Source organism: Pleurodeles waltl, chromosome 8 (assembly GCF_031143425.1).
Source record: "Pleurodeles waltl isolate 20211129_DDA chromosome 8, aPleWal1.hap1.20221129, whole genome shotgun sequence".
Taxonomy (NCBI): Eukaryota; Metazoa; Chordata; class Amphibia; order Caudata; family Salamandridae; genus Pleurodeles; species Pleurodeles waltl.
The window spans coordinates 180163660-180176707 of NC_090447.1; the positions used below are offsets into that span (position 1 = coordinate 180163660).

The 13048-nt window shown below is 47.1% G+C and overlaps 1 protein-coding gene across 1 annotated transcript in view; it reads left to right on the plus strand.

The window, feature by feature from the left end:
* The window catches only part of PAXBP1 (PAX3 and PAX7 binding protein 1), a 336981-nt gene that overhangs the window by 237198 nt on the left and 86735 nt on the right, over positions 1-13048 (plus strand). The window contains exon 16 of the mRNA XM_069204024.1: positions 11285-11431. Within this exon, the coding sequence (XP_069060125.1) occupies positions 11285-11431 (147 nt within the window). The remainder of the gene's footprint in view (positions 1-11284; positions 11432-13048) is intronic.

The window sequence follows — 13048 nt, forward strand, 5'->3', positions numbered from 1 at the left end:
TTAAAGAACCCTGCAAGCTCCCCGCAAAAAGCGTGAGACTTGCCACACTGCACCCGGCGACCCCGACTCGGCTGGTGGCGATCCAACACCTCAGGAGGGACCCCAGGACTACTCTGATACTGTGAGTACCAAAACCTGTCCCCCCTGAGCCCCCACAGCGCCGCCTGCAGAGGGAATCCCGAGGCTTCCCCTGACCGCGACTCTTTGAACCTAAAGTCCCGACGCCTGGGAGAGACCCTGCACCCGCAGCCCCCAGGACCTGAAGGACCGGACTTTCACTGGAGGAGTGACCCCCAGGAGTCCCTCTCCCTCGCCCAAGTGGAGGTTTCCCCGAGGAATCCCCCCCTTGCCTGCCTGCAGCGCTGAAGAGATCCCGAGATCTCTCATAGACTAACATTGCGAACCCGACGCTTGTTTCTACACTGCACCCGGCCGCCCCTGCGCCGCTGAGGGTGAAATTTCTGTGTGGGCTTGTGTCCCCCCCGGTGCCCTACAAAACCCCCCTGGTCTGCCCTCCGAAGACGCGGGTATTTACCTGCAAGCAAACCGGAACCGGGGCACCCCCTTCTCTCCATTCTAGCCTATGTGTTTTGGGCACCACTTTGAACTCTGCACCTGACCGGCCCTGAGCTGCTGGTGTGGTGACTTTGGGGTTGCTCTGAACCCCCAACGGTGGGCTACCTTGGACCAAGAACTAAGCCCTGTAAGTGTCTTACTTACCTGGTTAACGTAACAAATACTTACCTCCCCTAGGAACTGTGAAAATTGCACTAAGTGTCCACTTTTAAAACAGCTATTTGTGAATAACTTGAAAAGTATACATGCAATTTTGATGATTTGAAGTTCCTAAAGTACTTACCTGCAATACCTTTCGAATGAGATATTACATGTTAAATTTGAACCTGTGGTTCTTAAAATAAACTAAGAAAAGATATTTTTCTATAACAAAACCTATTGGCTGGATTTGTCTCTGAGTGTGTGTACCTCATTTATTGTCTATGTGTATGTACAACAAATGCTTAACACTACTCCTTGGATAAGCCTACTGCTCGACCACACTACCACAAAATAGAGCATTAGTATTATCTATTTTTACCACTATTTTACCTCTAAGGGGAACCCTTGGACTCTGTGCATGCTATTCCTTACTTTGAAATAGCACATACAGAGCCAACTTCCTACATTGGTGGATCAGCGGTGGGGTACAAGACTTTGCATTTGCTGGACTACTCAGCCAATACCTGATCACACGACAAATTCCAAAATTGTCATTAGAAATTGATTTTTGCAATTTGAAAAGTTTTCTAAATTCTTAAAAGACCTGCTAGGGCCTTGTGTTAGATCCTGTTTAGCATTTCTTTTAGAGTTTAAAAGTTTGTAAAAGTTTGAATTAGATTCTAGAACCAGTTGTAGATTCTTAAAAAGTATTCCAACTTTTAGAAGCAAAATGTCTAGCACAGATGTGACTGTGGTGGAACTCGACACCACACCTTACCTCCATCTTAAGATGAGGGAGCTAAGGTCACTCTGTAAAATAAAGAAAATAACAATGGGCCCCAAACCTACCAAAATACAGCTCCAGGAGCTTTTGGCAGAGTTTGAAAAGGCCAACCCCTCTGAGGGTGGCAACTCAGAGGAAGAGGATAGTGACTTGGAGGACAATTCCCCCCTACCAGTCCTATCTAGGGAGAACAGGGTCCCTCAAACCCTGACTCCAAAAATAATAGTCAGAGATGCTGGTTCCCTCACAGGAGAGACCAACACCTCTGAAATCACTGAGGATAACCCCAGTGAAGAGGACATCCAGTTAGCCAGGATGGCCAAAAGATTGGCTTTGGAAAAGCAGCTCCTAGCCATAGAAAGGGAAAGAAAAGAGATGGGCCTAGGTCCCATCAATGGTGGCAGCAACTTAAATAGGGTCAGAGATTCTCCTGACATCCTAAAAATCCCCAAAGGGATTGTAACAAAATATGAAGATGGTGATGACATCACCAAATGGTTCACAGCTTTTGAGAGGGCTTGTGTAACCAGAAAAGTGAACAGATCTCACTGGGGTGCTCTCCTTTGGGAAATGTTCACTGGAAAGTGTAGGGATAGACTCCTCACACTCTCTGGAAAAGATGCAGAATCTTATGACCTCATGAAGGGTACCCTGATTGAGGGCTTTGGATTCTCCACTGAGGAGTATAGAATTAGGTTCAGGGGGGCTCAAAAATCCTCGAGCCAGACCTGGGTTGATTTTGTAGACTACTCAGTAAAAACACTAGATGGTTGGTTAACTGGAAATGAAGTGTGTGACTATGTTGGGCTTTATAATTTGTTTATGAAAGAACACATTTTAAGTAACTGCTTCAATGAAAAGTTGCATCAGTATCTGGTAGACCTAGGTCCAATTTCTCCCCAAGAATTGGGAAAGAAGGCAGACCACTGGGTCAAGACTAGGGTAACCAAAACTTCCACTGGGGGTGACCAAAAGAAAGGGGTTACAAAAACTCCCCAGGAGAAAGTGGGTGACACTAGAAACAAAGAAAAAGAGTCCTCTGTAGGCCCCCAAAAACCAGAACAGGTGGGTGGGCCCCAAGACACAACCCAAAACAAAGGTGGGTACCAGGGTAAGAACTGGGATGCCACTAAGGCATGGTGCCACAACTGTAAACAGTCTGGGCACCACACCAAGGACACTTCTTGTCCCAAAAACAAACCCCAGAACAAAATTCCTGGGGTAACCAGTGTAGCCATGGGAGATGACTCCTCAGATGAGGAGGTCTTCCTAGCCTTCAACTGGAAACAGGGCCCAACAGGTGAGTTGGAGATTCCAGAGGGAAGTAGACACTTCCACCACCTACTGGTGAATGGAATCCCAACCACTGCCCTGAGAGACACTTGTGCCAGTCACACTATTGTGCATGACAGGCTGGTGCTCTCAAACCAGTACATCCCAGGTGAGACTGCCAGGGTAAGAGTTAGCCTAGACAGGGTCACTAAGAGGCCTGTGGCTTTAGTGCCCATAGAAGTGGGTGGCACTCTTAGCTGGAGAAGGGTAGTAGTCAGTACAGACCTCCCCCTTGATTGTCTCCTTGGAAATGACTACCCAGAGGTTAGTCAGAGCCCAAGAGAGAACCTGGTCCAGTGCCAGTCCTCTCCCAAGGATTCTGGAAGTCCTGCCTCTGCAGTAAATGCAAGCAGGCCCCAGAAGAAGAAGAAAAGAAAACAGAGTAGGAAGGGTGGACAACCTTTAGCCAAGGTTACAGCAAGCCAAGGAGATTCTGCTCCAGTAGGGGAGAACTCCAAAAATGGCCCTGATAAAGTCCAACCTGACCCACAAGAAGTCCTGGCTAGTCAGGCAACTGTTAAACCTGAGTGGGTGGCTCCTCAGCTAACAGAAGAAAGAGTGGAAGAAGGGTGTTTACTACAAGATGTGGTAACCCCCCACTCCAATACAGCAGACAGGCAACCTGAACCCAAAGAAGCCTGTAACTTAGCCCCTTCCCTTTTAGGTGAAGAGCTAAAGGTGTGGTTCTGGGCACTGACAGCTGTCAGTGGCCTCTGCTGGGTGTTAGCCTTTATGGCTGCACTATCCTTAGCATGGTGGTCTGACCCCATGCCAAATGGCAAGTTAGGCCCCCTGACCCTATTGGTCATGGTGGGGTTACTCCAGCTCTGGGTAACCTCTCTGGGTAAGCTAGGGGTGACCCTGGCCAAGATAAGGTTAGCAGAGGTGGACACCTCTAAGACCAAAATAGAAAGAATGGGTGGAGACATTGAAGAGGCAGACAAGAGGCAATTCAGACTAGGTCCTATCACTGTGGAAGTGGGTCAGTTCCCCAAAGGGAATGACCTGAACAGAAGGATGTAAGGCAGAGTAGGCCCTGCAACTAACCAGCCTATTTCTCCTACTCTTCCTCGCCTGACAGACTAGGAAGACTCTCCCAGCTTGGGCTGAGTCTCCTGGCCTGTAGGCTGGGGGGGGCTTGTGTAAAGAAATGGCTCCCTGTTGCAGTTACCCCCCACTTTTTGCCTGATACTGATGCTGACTTGACTGAGAAGTGTGCTGGGACCCTGCTAACCAAGCCCCAGCACCAGTGTTCCTTCACCTAAAATGTACCATTGTATCCACAATTGGCACACCCTGGCATTCAGATAAGTCCCTTGTAACTGGTACTTCTAGTACCAAGGGCCCTGATGCCAAGAAAGGTCTCTAAGGGCTGCAGCATGTCTTATGCCACCCTAGAGACCCCTCACTCAGCACAGACACACTGCTTACAAGCCTGTGTGTGCTAGTGAGAACAAAATGAGTAAGTCGACATGGCACTCCCCTCAGGGTGCCATGCCAGCCTCTCACTGCCTATGCAGTATAGGTAAGACACCCCTCTAGCAGGCCTTACAGCCCTAAGGCAGGATGCACTATACCATAGGTGAGGGTACCAGTGCATGAGCACTGTGCCCCTACAGTGTCTACACAAAACCTTAGACATTGTAAGTGCAGGGTAGCCATAAGAGTATATGGTCTGGGAGTCTGTTTTACACGAACTCCACAGCACCATAATGGCTACACTGAAAACTGGGAAGTTTGGTATCAAACTTCTCAGCACAATAAATGCACACTGATGCCAGTGTACATTTTATTGTAAAATACACCACAGAGGGCACCTTAGAGGTGCCCCCTGAAACTTAACCAACTATCTGTGTAGGCTGACTGGTTCCAGCAGCCTGCCACACTAGAGACATGTTGCTGGCCCCATGGGGAGAGTGCCTTTGTCACTCTGAGGCCAGTAACAAAGCCTGCACTGGGTGGAGATGCTAACACCTCCCCCAGGCAGGAGCTGTGACACCTGGCGGTGAGCCTCAAAGGCTCACCCCTTTGTCACAGCCCAGCAGGGCACTCCAGCTTAGTGGAGTTGCCCGCCCCCTCCGGCCACGGCCCCCACTTTTGGCAGCAAGGCTGGAGGGAACAAAGAAAGCAACAAGGAGGAGTCACTGGCCAGTCAGGACAGCCCCTAAGGTGTCCTGAGCTGAAGTGACTCTGACTTTTAGAAATCCTCCATCTTGCAGATGGAGGATTCCCCCAATAGGGTTAGGATTGTGACCCCCTCCCCTTGGGAGGAGGCACAAAGAGGGTGTACCCACCCTCAGGGCTAGTAGCCATTGGCTACTAACCCCCCAGACCTAAACACGCCCTTAAATTTAGTATTTAAGGGCTACCCTGAACCCTAGAAAATCAGATTCCTGCAACTACAAGAAGAAGGACTGCCTAGCTGAAAACCCCTGCAGAGGAAGACCAGAAGACGACAACTGCCTTGGCTCCAGAAACTCACCGGCCTGTCTCCTGCCTTCCAAAGATCCTGCTCCAGCGACGCCTTCCAAAGGGACCAGCGACCTCGACATCCTCTGAGGACTGCCCCTGCTTCGAAAAGTCAAGAAACTCCCGAGGACAGCGGACCTGCTCCAAGAAAAGCTGCAACTTTGTTTCCAGCAGCTTTAAAGAACCCTGCAAGCTCCCCGCAAGAAGCGTGAGACTTGCCACACTGCACCCGGCGACCCCGACTCGGCTGGTGGCGATCCAACACCTCAGGAGGGACCCCAGGACTACTCTGATACTGTGAGTACCAAAACCTGTCCCCCCTGAGCCCCCACAGCGCCGCCTGCAGAGGGAATCCCGAGGCTTCCCCTGACCGCGACTCTTTGAACCTAAAGTCCCGACGCCTGGGAGAGACCCTGCACCCGCAGCCCCCAGGACCTGAAGGACCGGACTTTCACTGGAGGAGTGACCCCCAGGAGTCCCTCTCCCTCGCCCAAGTGGAGGTTTCCCCGAGGAATCCCCCCCTTGCCTGCCTGCAGCGCTGAAGAGATCCCGAGATCTCTCATAGACTAACATTGCGAACCCGACGCTTGTTTCTACACTGCACCCGGCCGCCCCTGCGCCGCTGAGGGTGAAATTTCTGTGTGGGCTTGTGTCCCCCCCGGTGCCCTACAAAACCCCCCTGGTCTGCCCTCCGAAGACGCGGGTATTTACCTGCAAGCAAACCGGAACCGGGGCACCCCCTTCTCTCCATTCTAGCCTATGTGTTTTGGGCACCACTTTGAACTCTGCACCTGACCGGCCCTGAGCTGCTGGTGTGGTGACTTTGGGGTTGCTCTGAACCCCCAACGGTGGGCTACCTTGGACCAAGAACTAAGCCCTGTAAGTGTCTTACTTACCTGGTTAACGTAACAAATACTTACCTCCCCTAGGAACTGTGAAAATTGCACTAAGTGTCCACTTTTAAAACAGCTATTTGTGAATAACTTGAAAAGTATACATGCAATTTTGATGATTTGAAGTTCCTAAAGTACTTACCTGCAATACCTTTCGAATGAGATATTACATGTTAAATTTGAACCTGTGGTTCTTAAAATAAACTAAGAAAAGATATTTTTCTATAACAAAACCTATTGGCTGGATTTGTCTCTGAGTGTGTGTACCTCATTTATTGTCTATGTGTATGTACAACAAATGCTTAACACTACTCCTTGGATAAGCCTACTGCTCGACCACACTACCACAAAATAGAGCATTAGTATTATCTATTTTTACCACTATTTTACCTCTAAGGGGAACCCTTGGACTCTGTGCATGCTATTCCTTACTTTGAAATAGCACATACAGAGCCAACTTCCTACAAGAAAGAAAAGGGCAACAGTCGCATTTCTAGAAAACACACCGGTACAGGACATTTGCATGGTAGCTATGTGGGCATCCACACACACCTTTACAAAACGGTGAAATGAGCAGAGACAAGAGGCACAAAAGATACTAAGACATTTATTTTCAAATTCAAGTCCATCTTCATCCAATCCACCACAAACCATCCATACCGCTACATAATCTATGCACAGCACCTGAATCCAGAAAAGATTCACGCTGCTTAACGTATAGTTTCTTACCTGTAGGTGTAGTTTTGCAGCCTGAAGATTTTTCTGGATTCACAAGCGACCCACCCATCTCTGCCAAGAAGATGGAGGAAAGAAGCAACATCAAGAAGATGGAAAAAAAAGCTGAAGATGGCGACCAAAAGTGGGAGCTTCCAGAGGAAGCACAACATCATCACAGGGGACACCAAATGGAGGTACAGTTGACGGCCCACCAACATCAAACAAGAATCAAAAAGAGGACTACAGAATAGTAGAGAATTCCGGACCCAACCACTAGATAGCGGAATAATGCACTGCGTGTGAATCCAGAAAAATCTTCAAGCTGCAAAACTACACCAACAGGTAAACTATATGTTGCTTTCAATGGCAAAGCCAAACTAGCAGTGCATAACTGCTCTACCAGTCTGCAGTGGCAGACCAGGGGACTTGTTTTACTGGAGGAACCTTCAGGGTGGCACAATCAGTGCTGCAGGTCCTGTGGAACTGTTCTAAGTTATACCAGGGCACCACTTACTAGGGACTTACAGGTAAGTAAGCCATCTCCAATTAGCCAGTTCAACATACACGTTAGGGTCAGGGCACTGGCACCGCTTAGCAAGCCTCAGTGCACTCAGAGTTGAAAAACTAGCAGCATCAGTCAAAAAAACTAGGGGGCAGCTATACAAAAAGACTAATTTGTCTACAATAGGTAACAAACTTTTCCTTAGTCTGAACTTTCCTGAATTCCAAAAATGCAGAGAGGGACTGAATAGGACTTCACCGAGGGGGGGCAAGCAGTGATGAGCAAACAGGCAAAAATAACTGTACTTAACAAAGTGGAATTTAAAATAATTTGTGTTCATAATGTACAAGCTCACATACAATTTGCAGATAAAAACATAGCCATGTTAAAATCTATAAGAAAGATAGCTTAATTGGGTTATTTTGTGTGCGGTCCCTTAGTTATAGTTTGAGACATCTAACAGCAGATTCCACACCCTCTAAATATTCTAACGTTGTCTGGCACGATCAGGAATCTTTTCAGCACTACCTCTGCATGCCAGTAGGTGGTGCCATGCAGCTCTGCGCTGAAGCTGTTCCACTCCTGAATATGTGCCCAGATATGTCTTTCCAGCGCGCTGTTGTCAGTTCCTTTCTCACTGTGCCACCAGAGATGGATAAAGAGCTGCTACTTGTCTGTTTGAGAGGGTGTTTTGACTAAATTTTTTCAGTATGCTATAGAAATGTCACCTCCCAAGACTACAGGTTTCAAGCCCTGTAAGGACTGTCACAAACATGTATCTGTGACAGACTGGTTTGTCAGTGGTGCCTGGGGTCAAGCCATGATTCCAAGGCCTACAGTGACTTCTTGCAGATAAACCAGCTGAGGCGCCACATCATTGAGCATCGGAAGACCCCCACATTGTGTCCAGTTCGAGTCCAAATGTTGGTCTAGGTTACTTTACTCATCTAGGAGCCACAGGAGTCAATCCACAGGTTGATTTCTGTTTGCGCTCTTTGTGGTTGGGTAGATAGGAGAAGCACAAAAAAAATCCAAACAGGAGACTACCCCTTTCTGGCACTCTCGGGCAGTCACATGTCTCCTGAACTTTCCCCCAAAATCCATCAGTCAGTTGTATGAGCCCATCCCACACCTGGTCCTGGCTGGTTTATGTTGTTACTGTTTCTTTAATGTGATCTTATTCCTCAGAATTTACATCTTTAAAGTGTTGTCATTATGCAGAGAATTTACATCTGTTCTGAGATCGCCATGGTTCTGACGGACAAGAATGTTTGCCTGTTGTGTGTTTCTTTACTTGATAATTAAACCTTATATCGCAATTTCACTCCAAATTCGTGATTATCATCCTTCCATTAGTTTTATTTTTGTCAGCCATCTCTCTAAACAGGCACAACCAGAGTTTCTGGGGTCGTCTACATTACAGAGGCAGATCCAAGAGTTTCGTAAGGCCATGCTTTGCCTCTTCGGCTCAGTTTCCGACTTCCACTGGCATGCCGTGGGACCTCGTTGAGCTAGAGTGCCCTCCTCCTGGGTTACTGCTGAAGGGTTTACTTTCGGTGCCAGTTGAATCCTCCAAACCAGTCACTGGGCTGTTTCCAACATCCATACCGACTTCGGCTCCACAACAAGCATTGATCCCTGGAACATCGACACCAAAAGAGGAGCTGCCCATTATGCTTTCCAAGTGCACCACGCCTTCCATGAGACCTCTAACGTCTTCAGGACAGAAGACTGTTTGGGGCTAAGGTGGAAGAATCTGAATTATCGGGGGGAATGTACAGAGGTGGTGTTCTGTGAGGTCCTTGACTTTGAGCAGGTACTGCCGACTGCCTGACTCGAAAGCAGTCAAGACTGAACACCAGTTCCAGTCCTACTGCAGGGGCAGGGGGGCTTGAGCATCCTTTCTCTGAAGAGGCTGCCCTTCTAGTAGGACCTGGTATCACAGCAACGTGGCAGGGTTCTGCAAGTGGACCTTTGCAGGCTCCTTCTTCATGCTTGGAGATTGAGCTGTGACTGCTGAGCGCCCCCATTCTTTCTCTGGAGGTAGTGGCTGTCATCTGTGCAACCGGGTGTCCCTCGACAAAAATTGTACACGCCTGTTGGGACAAATTTGTGTTTTGATGCAGCACATGTTAGATTCACCCACATAGAAAAAGGCCAAGTTATCTGACATTCTGTGCTAAATTGTCTCTGGCATGGCAACAATTTGCTTTCGGCACATTTAAGGGATCCTTTTCAGCCTTTTTACGGTTGCCAGACCAGCCCTCATTATTTAAATCACCTGTTGTAATGCGTTTGTTTCCTCCCTTTCATTTTGTTGTGGAACAGTGGGACCTTAATTTTACCCTCACATATTCGATGTGCAATCCCTCTCTGCTGCTTCAGTTGCCATTTCATCGGCACAAGCAAGTGGTGAGTGAACTGCAGGTGCTCTGCATCAAGCTGCCATACACCATCTTCTTTCCAGACAAATTGGTTCTCTGGATTTGAGCATCCTTCTTGTCAAACAAAGTGACGCTGTTCCAAGTTGGTCTGCATTCTCTGCTCTGCCTCACCCTCACCCCCTAAGGAGAGACTCCATTGCCAGAACCCCACAAAGGTGCTAAGCTTTACATCCATCAGACCAGAGAACACTGGATGGACAATCAGCCCTTTTTTGGATTTGTTGGAGGGATAAAAGGCAAGGTCATACAGAAAAGTGTAGAAACTCTTCTCATCAATAGAGTTGTAAATCAAATTTATTGTATGTATTTACAATATAACCTGGCACAATACTCGTAAGCCGCTCACCACAGCCTCACAATATCTCTAATAACCGTTTTAGCAAACCTTTATTTCCCAATATTCTACCTACACATGACAAGGGCAAGACGTTATGTTTCTACATAGCTAACTAATAATAACCATACTTTATCTAAACCCAACAAAAAGGACCATCTCCTGCTGGCTCGTGATCTGCATTAAGATCTCCTTGGCCCAGAAACAGCCCTCCAGAAAAACGGCAAGCTAATTCCACCAGTATCGGAACTGCTACCATTGGCACGCTGAGTTCCTTAGGACATCTGCCAGGCAGATCACTACTGTCTGGACAGCCAGGTCTGCTGAGACTGACTTTTTACTTGCTCAGTCCTACAGGACTTTGTTTTGAGTCTATCCACAGACCCACCTCCAAATAGGTACTGCTTTACTATCTATTCTATAGGTGAGCAATCTGCATTTGGAAGTATGTCAGAAGAAGTTACTTTCTGTCAGTAACTGTTTCTGGTAGAGGCTCTGTCTAACTGCAGATTCCTCACCAATCCTCCCTTTTCTGTGAATTTGACTCTATCCATTAATAATATCAAATCTAGGAATATACACGCTGGTCAAAGCCATCTGTTGGGACTCTGTGTCTGAGGGTGCCTCAAAAGCAACCATCTGGCACCTCTGGACCCGCATATCATTTCCAGAGCAATAGGGTATTGGTGCGTAACTGCACACTTTTGGCATGTGGAGGTTCTGCTCAAAAGTTTCCCGATCCCTTTTGACGCTTGGGAAATATTTAGACCGTTAGTATTCTGGGTTTAGAGTATCTATCAGAAGGAGCGTTACAAAGGTAAGTAACTTGCTCTTCTTTACTATGTCAAGTGCTAGTCTGTGAATCAGTAGGAGTGGTCACTTGCAACCTTCAAAGAAAAAGGCTTTGAGAACGTTTAGTCTGAAAGTGTATTTTTGGCAAATGTTACCTTAAGTTGAATATATAATTATATAAACATTTTCATTGTGTGCTAATCCGGGGCTCAAATTAAATTTAGAACAAGTATTATACAGTTATCTGACAATTGTATTTTAAAAACCCTGTTTTTAAAAGATCATATTTATTTTCTTCAGTTACTACGAAATTTTCTCCAGTGGTATGGAATTCTTTCAAGCAGAGCTTTGCAGGAGCTGGCGGTTGATGGTTTGTTGAATAGATACATCCTGTTGGCTTTTCAAAACTTGGAGAATGGAGAAGAAAGCATAAAAAAAGCCCAGTGTGTAAGTGAAATGCAGTTGAATTGGAAAGATTATTCATTGTTGTAATATTATTTAGGTACAGTAGTAATGTGCTCATCCGGTTCCCTCTTTAACTCGTCAAATTTTCAGATGAGTTAACCTGCAGTATATGTTCCAGCCTCTCCCCCTCAGCAGTTTTCTTTGGCCAAGGGAATGCTTATATTATCCATGTTTATTTACACCATATTCTAATAGTGTTAGGGCTACCATGTCACTATTTCTACCCTGCTCATGTGCATATGTGTGTGTGTGTGTGTGTGTGTGTGTGTGTGGCTAAACTATAGAATGTTTGTACCATGTCTGGCTGTAGACATACTTTGCATACACTTGCCCTCTAGTGTTGGGTCCAGATGTTTGCAGTTCCTTTGAAGACAAAAATGTTTTGAGTCATAGCTCCTATTGACTCCACCTCTGATAGTTTTCTTCCGCCATTGGGTTCAGACGTTTGCGTGTTGGCTCTAGGACCCACATGTTCTTCGGCAGGTTCTTTTGTACCAGTATTCGAGGCCTTGAAAACAGGAGCTACCAATCCTGAACCTGCTCGGAGGACTCTTCACCAACTCTGAGCCCTGGATATCTTTGCAAATTTGCTCTAGGTGGAATGCCAAGTAACTTGATCATATCAACACGACATGTGCAACCTGTAGAAAGTTGGCTCTGTATGCACTATTTCAAAGTAAGGAATAGTATGCACAGAGTCCAAGGGTTCCCCTTAGAGGTAAGATAGTGGCAAAAAGAGATAATACTAATGCTCTATTTTGTGGTAATGTGGTCGAGCAGTAGGCTTATCAAAGGAGTAGTGTTAAGCATTTGTTGTACATACACACAGGCAATAAATGAGGAACACACACTCGGAGACAATTCCAGGCCAATAGGTTTTTGTATAGAAAAATATATTTTCTTAGTTTATTTTAAGAACCACAGGTTCAAATTTTACATGTAATACTTTGAATGAAAGGTATTGCAGGTAAGTACTTTAGGAACTTTGAATAATCACAATAGCATATATACTTTTCAAATAAAACACACATAGCTATTTTAAAACTAGACACTTTTCACAGTTCCTAGGGGAGGTAAGTAATTGTTAGTTCTTGCAGGTAAGTAAACCACCTACGGGGTTCAAATTTGGGTCCAAGGTAGCCCACCGTTGGGGGTTCAGAGCAACCCCAAAGTTACCACACCAGCAGCTCAGGGCCGGTCAGGTGCAGAGTTCAAAGTGGTGCCCAAAACACATAGGCTTCAATGGAGCAGGGGGTGCCCCGGTTCCAGTCTGCCAGCAGGTAAGTGCCCGCGTCTTAGAAGGGCAGACCAGGGGGGTTTTGTAGGGCACCGGGGGGGACACAAGTTAGCACAGGAAGTACACCCTCAGCAGCACGGGGGCGGCCGGGTGCAGTGTGCAAACACACGTTGGGTTTGTAATAGGAATCAATGGGAGACCAAGGGGTCTCTTCAGCGATGCAGGCAAGTGGGGGGGGGGGGCTGCTCCTCCGGGTAGCCACCACCTGGGCAAGGGAGTGGGCCTCCTGGGGGTCACTCCTGCACTGGAGTTCCGTTCCTTCAGGTCCTGGGGGCTGCGGGTGCAGGGTCTTTTCCAGGCGT